Source organism: Nematostella vectensis, chromosome 4 (genome assembly GCF_932526225.1).
Source record: "Nematostella vectensis chromosome 4, jaNemVect1.1, whole genome shotgun sequence".
NCBI lineage: Eukaryota > Metazoa > Cnidaria > Anthozoa > Actiniaria > Edwardsiidae > Nematostella > Nematostella vectensis.
The window spans coordinates 10,455,959-10,464,575 of record NC_064037.1 but is presented as its reverse complement, the minus strand read 5'-3'; the positions used below and the strand labels follow the sequence as shown (position 1 = coordinate 10,464,575).

Here is an 8,617-nt window from a genome sequence, read left to right as displayed (position 1 = left end):
TTGCCCGTTTGTATGAAAAAAAAAAACTCACACGACAACAATGTATTTTTAACTGATAAAATTTCGTTCGACCACTTCTAAAGAATTTTTTTTCTTGGTTCATTCAAGAAGAAAATAAAAACATAATTTGTTCCAACAAATCTATATAAGTATTCGGTATCTACCCTCCCCTCCCCCTAAAGCTTTATCTTTGTAAAGTCTGCATGGAGCAAACACGATGGTGGGAAGATCTTTGCCGGCGGGCTAGCATGGAGTGAGGAGGAAGCTTTAAAAATCGCCTTTATGCTTTCGGTAGGTAATCCCTATTCGCTATACCTACATGCTATAAGTAATGTGCTTTGTTTGCTGCTTATACGATTGTTTTGTCAATGGTGGTCTATTATAAAGAAACAAACAACAACAGTCAGCTCTTGTTCCCACGTGGTTTTCTTACAGCTCTTGCTGTCGGCTATCGATTGCCGCTTAAACAAAGTATGATTTATGAAAAATGATCTGCTCAAATGCTATCGTAAAAGAACTTCTAGCAACAACAGTTGACAAGCATTAGGCTTGCCCAGGCCGGTCATTGTGTGTGTTTGTTCATTTGTTTCTCATCGTTATGATGAGGGGAGGGGTGGTTTGGAAGGTTTCAGTTGTACATGTTTTTGTTTTGTTTCCAAGACGTGCATGATTTTTTTTCCTCCCGTATGCATATTTTTTTCTTTCTTGTTTGGGCTATATTGATTTTCCAGGGGTTTTTTTGTGTAATATTATTTTTTTCTTTAGCAGTAGTTCATAAGAAGTTATGCATCAGAGTAGTATGTTGCAAATTTATAAATATGACATTATGATAATGCAATAGTTTTTAAGTACATAGTGGATGATATCTCAGTTTAAGTATCACATATTAAGTAAATGATATCACAGATTAAGTAAATGATAGATAAGAAGGTTCCATTATTACCTTGAATACATGCTGTTTGCTCTACACAGGCATATGGAGACTTCAAACAACATTGATTTTTTAACCATTTATAGAAAAAGATAGTATCCGATACATGAATACAGACCCGTTCTACTGTTAATGAATCGTTTGGTGATATCTTCCCTTTCTTTTCTTTCTTTGATAAACAGGCATACAGGGATTGTTTTGATAAGGGGTTCAGATAAGCAAACTCTCACTTATGCTTTGTGTGCATAAGTGGATTGTGGTGCAAGGACAGGATTGAACAAGGGGTGAATGTGTAAAAAAAAGTTATACTTATAACAAAGTTGAATGCCAAAGCCTATTTACCTACAATCAACAGAACTTGCATTGACAGGACTGTGTATATAAACACAAGATCTTGATTATGCACTGGACAATTTATGTGAGCTATCAATTAAAAAGGTATTGAATGAAAGTCAATTTCTAATTCACTCTATAAAGAAATGATATATCATCAGAATAATACAACAATTAGAATTCATTTTGTTTTGCATTGCTCTTCCAATTAAACTCATCTGTCCATGTTTTCCTGCAGAGGCCTTTCTCTGTATTTTGTTGGGCTGGCATTTGCTAGGAAAAGTATCCACTGTTATACTTCCCCTTTTGTGTATGCACTGCAGTTGCTTAGTGACCTTGACTTTTAGTATATGGCGTGTGGCACCTTTCAATTAAATCTGAAAAACTGTGTGCAAAACAAATCTGCAGATAACCTTTGGAGCATTCCAATGTCATTTATTCTCTGCTTAGAAAATGACAAAGAATAGCCATTCAAAGCTCACCGAAATCACCCAAGAAGAGGATTTTGAAGAAGAGTCAGTGTAAATGAATATTGCAAATCTCAAAACCAAGTAATAAATCTATAACTTAAAGGCCTCCAAGTGAATTCTAAACTTTCTGAGTAGTTTATATTGATAAACAAACATAATAAATACGCTCTAAAGACTGAAAGAAAATTCCATGAAGCCTGCTTTAACAATGGATAGCAATGTCATAGTCATAGAGTTAGATTTGATCAAAGGAAACTTTTAAAAAGGCTTTGACTGTTTTGTTTTTAAGGGGGGGGTTCTTCATATATTTCTGACAGTTGTTTTTGATGATCAATCTAATTTTGCATTTATTGGGTCAATGATGTAGTTTTTAAAGTGTAGTGCTTTCCAATGGTCGTCCACCTTGATTTGTGTTCCATTTATTTGACTTAGATGGACTCTTCTGTGGCAAGTCATAATGATAATCAAGAGAGGAACGTCGTAGAAGATCCAATCCAAGTTGAAGAATTAAGTTCATCAGAGAAACCATTTTGTATGGATTCTAATGTGAGAAACGTTCAGCAATCAGTAAATAAAGGAAATATTAAAGATGCCACTTTAGAAAATTATGGTATACATGACCTAGAAACTTGTGATGCCGCAGAAGATGGCAAGATGTCAGGCACAGATGTTGATAGAATCGATGAGTTGATAGCTGACAAGATTTCTGAATTTAGCAGTGCCGGAGGATCATTGGGCGAGTTTCATCAAGCAGTGCAATCTAGCTCAAATAACACCAGAAAGTGTGGACTTTCCACAATGAGATTGTGTTCTCCATTCCTATTAGCTCTCAAGGATCTCTCATGTGGGTATCACACATCGCTGTGTGAAAACGATTGCCGCTACAAACACCACCCACTTACTCTGGTTGTTGGTCTAACACGACACAGGCGACAGGTTCTCCACCAAAGACCACTTAAAATGTCCAGAATGCAATGTGTCAGGTCCTTAATAGAAAGTGGATGGGACTGTAACTCTGTCATCCCAGATGAGTGCCCATTATTTCAGCTTCCGCTCATCCATCTGGCATGTATGTTTGGTAGATCCAAAGACTTGAAAGCGTTCATTGAATTCGGCCTTGACAATTGTGTAACCACTTGTACAGGAAGAACTGCTGTGCATATCATGCAATGTTACTTGTACAAGGCTCTCTGTTGTCACAAGAACAGCCATAAGACCGAATGCTTTAGAGCATGTCTAAATATCTTAACTGCAGCTAACCCTCGCATCCTCTTGATTTGCGAAAAAACATCCAAGAACACTGCTTTACACTTGGCTGCATTGCACATGCAAGAGCTATGCCATCAGGAGAAGGAAATCACCCTGAAAATAAAAAATTCTAGAGACTCAGAATCCCTGACAGGCGAGATTAGATATTATATGAAAGAGAGATGGTCCCCTTTACTGAAGGAGCGAGAATTTCATGAAGCTAACTTCCGAATACTAGTCAACAGGTAATTCCTCTAGCGATTTTATTGACACTAAAGATGTAGGCCACGGTCATAAGCCTATAAAAAGTAACGAATTATCTATTGCTCATGGCAAAACTCGATTCCTAAACTCTTAAAAATGAACTGATAAACCTTTCTTAATTATAATTGCTACTTGATCTGTGAAATCATAAAGAACTCTATATAATGTGGGGACAAAACCCTTCTGTGTAACTATCAAAATCTTGTCCTTGCACGCAATACGTGTTCAATGCTTGTACCCAGTACGTGTCAAATTCTTACAACATGCCAACTTCTTTACCCAATGGATATCAATTTCTTTTACCCAATTCATGTCGAATCCTGACACCTAATAATGCCCATCTTTGTATGCAGTATATGTCAATATATATGTGTGTGTATTTTTGGCTGCAGGTTCAACGAACTAGGCTGGCAGTTGGCTCTGAGCAAAGCGGAAGCTGCTTCGTTATTAGAGTCTTCCAATATTCACGGGCTGACGATTCTGCAGGTACTTGAGGACGAAGAGCGGCTGAAAGCTCAGCTAAAAGAGTTGAGGGAACAGTGGAGTTTGAGTTCAGAAGATAAGGAGAAGGAGAAGCGTGACTTGCCTAAAAGCTCAATGGAGCCTTTGCCCGAGCACACAAGCTTGTGCCGGATGAACTGCAATAGTAGACATCACCCCTTGACGCTAATTGCTGCTCACGTGCATTCTCCAGAAGATTTGGCCGCCCGCCTTCAAGCTATTACAGATGACTTGTCTGATGCTTCATTCGAAGTGCCTGATCCCTTTCCCCCATTTAATCGGCCTCTAGTACACCTTGCGTGCATCTTGGTTAATGTCGGGATGTTAAAGTATGTCCTAAAGGAGTTAAGGCATAGTCCCATCGTTTACAGCAGCAAGATTGGGCAAACCCCTCTTACCTTGCTAATGACCATGCTAGATTGGGCATTCACCAATAACCCTAATGCCTCTGATGATGGAGTCTTTTGCAGAATCATAGATGCTCTGCTGGATGCTGATATAGAAGTACTGTTTGCCCAGGACCATGGCCTTAAAAGGTCTGCTGTCCACATCATTTTGAAGAAGATGCTGTCATCGACCACCAGAAAAGTGCGGTTGCTTTATTGTTCTATTGTCTGTCATTTGCTGAAGCGGATCAAGGAGATGCATGACGATGGTGTTATATCCACTAAGAGAGTCAATGACATCTTCACCGCTCGCGAGAACAACGAATTCACAATTATCAGTGTCATCAAGGGCCATATAGATAACAAGACCTTGCCGCTGAAGATTGTCCAAAGTCTTTCTCCGTTCAACCCACTTCCAGGCACTACTGACAAATGGTTTGATGAGTCAGAGTATCGCCAAATCGATGGACTCGCGAAAAGTTTAATTTGCCCTTTAGGACCACCAACGTCTACCTCACAAACTCAACCATCAACATCTAACTCAACCGCAACAACATGGCCACCAGCGACCTCAACCTTATTACAATCAGCAAGCAGCACTGCAACATCAAGTAATTCAACGTCAACTGCCACCTCCATGTCTGTGAAGTCAAGAAGCCCCATTGCATCATCAACTGTGCAACAGCCTTCTACATCAACAAGAAACAAGGAACATCCCAAATCTGGTCAATCAAAGTCAAAGGGACGATCCAAATATAGTCAATCAAAGTCAAATGGTAGCATTTCAGACAAAGGAACAAACACACCTTCCATGTTTAGTAAATCAAAGTCTGATGGTGGCATTTCCAACATTCTACTCACCATGGGTTCCAAGAAATCTACTCGCAAAAGGCATGTAAGTGATAATAAGGATAAGGACTACGTACCCCCTGTTTATGCCATATGGCCTCTGGCCACGGAGGTAGCCAGAGGTAGAGTGACCAGGCAAACTGTTATCAAAGACATTAAATCTTCTAAGTCTGGTAGTAAAAGGGGCGCGAAGAGCGGAGTAAATAATTTTGATACTGATGAAGAAGATATCTTCTTTGATTCACCTAATACAAAATCCGAAGTTACAGACGAAGCACCGAGGAAAGCAATTACTAATCGGAAACTTTCTCATAATCACTTGAATAAGCTTGCGAAAAAGAGCCAAGACAAGAATGAAGAGAAGTCTGAAAAGCCTGTTAATTCATTGAAGAAACCAACTGCAAGGAAAAGTACCAAAAGGGTGACATTTCAAGGTAATTGTATTTGTATTTATTTTTTTTCAAATAACAATGCCAATTATGCATGCTAAAACAATTTATAACAATGTGAAGGATTTCTATAAAGATTCTACTGTATTTTCCTTCACCACTATTGAGCGCCCCTTTTCAAAGATGCGCCTCTTCTCTTCTCCACTTTACCTAAAGGTGAGCTTAAACGACCAAACGTCAACTCATCTTAACAAATAATTGTCAACCCCAAAGCCGGTGTTATCGTTTATAAATAATCCCATACAACAGGCACTTTGCACATTAAACAGTAGTCTTTAGCTTTAAGTAAGCGCCCATTCTCAGATTGGCGGTCTTCTTGGTGAATTAACATGACAATCTCTGGCTATTTTAAACAAAAAACAAAACGAAAAATATTTTAAAATTGTTAAAGCAGTGTGTCCAGAAGTGTCCTCAAGGATGTGATAATTTGTAGCAGATGGCCCGTTAAATAGCACTGTTCTAATATTCCGTCCGTCCGCCCACCGAAAGGACACTGGTGCGATTGCCATTTTAATGTTTCAAACTGTCTTTCATGTACTCTCCATCCATCTATAGACGACATATCGACTTCGCATGCAGAGCCCGCAGAGTCTCCTCCGATAAAAAGATTAAAAGCGGAACCTAGTGGTCAATTCAGCCTCTGCGCAGCCGCAGCCACTGTCGCGGACAGCGTGATAGACCTCCCGAAACTGGAGAAGCCTGAAGGTCCCTCACTTCTCGAAGTCATCCCATCCTGCATTGCTCCAATCGGTTTGCCTGCCGTTACGTCATCGACGATGAAGGTAGAACCCCCCCAATTGTCTACGAGTCACGTGTCCTCCACGTGTTCGATTGTAACTGCAAGCTCGAGTTCCACGGAAGAACCCCCTAGTCCATCCTCGAGAAAGCAGATAGTCAAGAGCGAGCAGGAGCAACCTATGTTGCCTGATACCGTAATGTGTAAGTATAGCGGCAACTCTGTTGAGCGACCACCTAAGAAGTCACACTGTATTAAGTGACCACTTCGCTAAGTCCTGGAAGATTGTTTACTCGCAATAGCAGCCTGTGCTACCTGATAGCACAATCCGTAAGAAAAGAACCTTTCTAATACGACCTCTTTTAAACGACCACTTCCCAAAATATAATTATAATAAAGTATGATAAGCGGAAAGGTTCAGCAAAAATATTTATTTTCCGCTTGCATTCTGCTTTCATTGTGGTTTGTACAACAATTCCTGTCTCAGTCAAAGGGATAAATATGTATTGTTATTTTATTTCAGCTGATAAAGAGACCAAGGTTAAGACACAGATTGACATTATTCATATCAACTCCCTGAACCCTCAGACAAGGAACAAGATAATCCAAGTTCTCAAGGAGGTACTATCAACTAAAAACCAGCCCTCCAGGTTTATATACAGTGTTCCCAGGATAACACAAATCACAAAAATCAAATTAAGCAAGTGTTAACCCTGCAAAATTTGTGACTTTATCGCTGGTGAAAAGTCAATTGCTGTTAAAAGAAAATGAAATGCATGGGATTTAAATTTCATAAATTTAACCCCGACAAATGTTTTCAATGTCCTTTTTCTTGCTTCAGGATGTCCCCCCTTTCCCCCTCACCTCCCCTGGATTTGCCTTCATCTACATCTTATCACCAAGCATACAATACCTTGCCTTTATCCTTTTTTTACATAGGAAGCACAAACTGAGCGTCAAACCAAAAGCAACAGACTCCAGGAATTGTGGAAAGAAAAGGCGAGCCAGTCAGGCAAGCTGGTGAAACTTCGATGTGAAGAGAAAGAGCAAGAACAACAGCTGGGAAAGACTAGGGAAAATATCTCAAACAGCAAGTTACTAATTGCTAGGTTGGCGACGGAAGAAGATGAGTTAAAAGTGTCGATAGATAAACTGGAAAGGAGACTTCTCGAGTTGGAGACCATCTAAACATTCATTGCTGAAGTTCTATTTCTCAAAACACCTGACAATTCGCAAGAGTGCTCAATAGAAACTTACCGTGACCGACACAGTCAAACAAACATCGTCCGGCATTGCTGGCGTAGGCTTGTTTGGTTAACGAACGTTTTTTTTCTTTCTTAAATTATAAGGAAATCACCAGAAAGGGCTTGTGACCCCCCCCCCCCCCCCCCCCACCTTCAGTATTTCGAGGCCTGTTACGGCCCTGCATTTGTACCCCATGTAGGAGCGAAGCTGCAAAGCGTTCAGTTGACATTCCCTTTGTCTTGTGGTCAACCGAGCATGACTGTAAACAATACGCTTTTCCCTGAAACTCAGGAAAGTTTGAACTATGTAATGTTTAAATTCGTTGTGGCTTGTGATGAAATTATTATTAATTATTATTAATTATATTATTATATTATTAATTATATTACCGATTTAGACAGCGCGATTTAGTTGTCGTAGCGTGTAAATCAGCCTCGTATTGTGTAATTCAGGACTAAGACATGTCGTAGTCAGATCGCTTACGGATAAATCGTCTTTAGGTGGCTCAAGTCAATTAGCATAGTTTTGTTAAACTGTTTTTTTTTTTTTAAACTCCAAACTTTTTAACCGTAACCCGTACAGATTTTGAGAATAACAAATTTTCTTCATATGTAACATTTCATAACACTTGAGAATGTTCATTTTACGGTTGATTTTTTATACAATTTACAATCAGACAAAAAGGTACATAACGCATGTACTTGTTGATGTTTTTGTTTATAGTTACGAAACTCGTATAGATTTATTATTCTTATTAAAGACAGCATTTTTTTCACTGAGCAAGCCTCGCCTTAGTCGAGCCTATACGCAATCTCGCCCCAAAGTTCTTCTGAGTAATTTTCAATATGGCGTCTAAATTACCCCGAAGACCCTCAACAGGTTTGCCTAAGTGGACTGCATTTACACCCTTCTTAGTGCAGTCGACTTTAATTTTTCGTCTGATAAGCCCAAATAACGTGCACCCGTAGGTTTTTTTTATGGGGCAAGATCTAGAATTCTGAGAACCGTACCAAGGGCAGCAAGACTACGAAATTCCCTTAATTTTGGAAGAAATGTGCCGACTGAAAATCGGGCACGTTTTGGCTAGCAGGTCTAAATCATCGAGGAGAGCATGTCGCAAAACAAGACACATTTCAGCCAGAATTAGGGAGTTTCGTGCTTTAGAATTCTGTTTCACCTGCTCTTGCCAAAGTGGCGTCGCAAAC

General features: G+C 39.6%; 1 protein-coding gene across 1 annotated transcript; it reads left to right on the top strand.

Moving 5' to 3' along the window:
* The first annotated feature begins 188 nt into the window (after nucleotides 1–188).
* On the top strand, nucleotides 189–8,191 carry LOC5513704. Its single transcript, XM_001633885.3, has 6 exons — nucleotides 189–291; nucleotides 2,167–3,227; nucleotides 3,639–5,416; nucleotides 5,987–6,370; nucleotides 6,691–6,788; nucleotides 7,107–8,191. Exons 1-6 carry the CDS (start codon nucleotides 283–285, stop codon nucleotides 7,353–7,355), a joined length of 3,579 nt encoding a protein of 1,192 aa, XP_001633935.2. The 5' UTR covers nucleotides 189–282; the 3' UTR covers nucleotides 7,356–8,191.
* The last annotated feature ends 426 nt before the right edge of the window (nucleotides 8,192–8,617 follow it).

Coding starts and splice junctions, on each gene's coding strand:
- LOC5513704 (XM_001633885.3), top strand. Junction 3,228..3,638: donor TTCCGAATACTAGTCAACAG/GTAATTCCTCTA, acceptor TTTTGGCTGCAG/GTTCAACGAACTAGGCTGGC. Junction 6,789..7,106: donor TAATCCAAGTTCTCAAGGAG/GTACTATCAACT, acceptor TTTTTTACATAG/GAAGCACAAACTGAGCGTCA.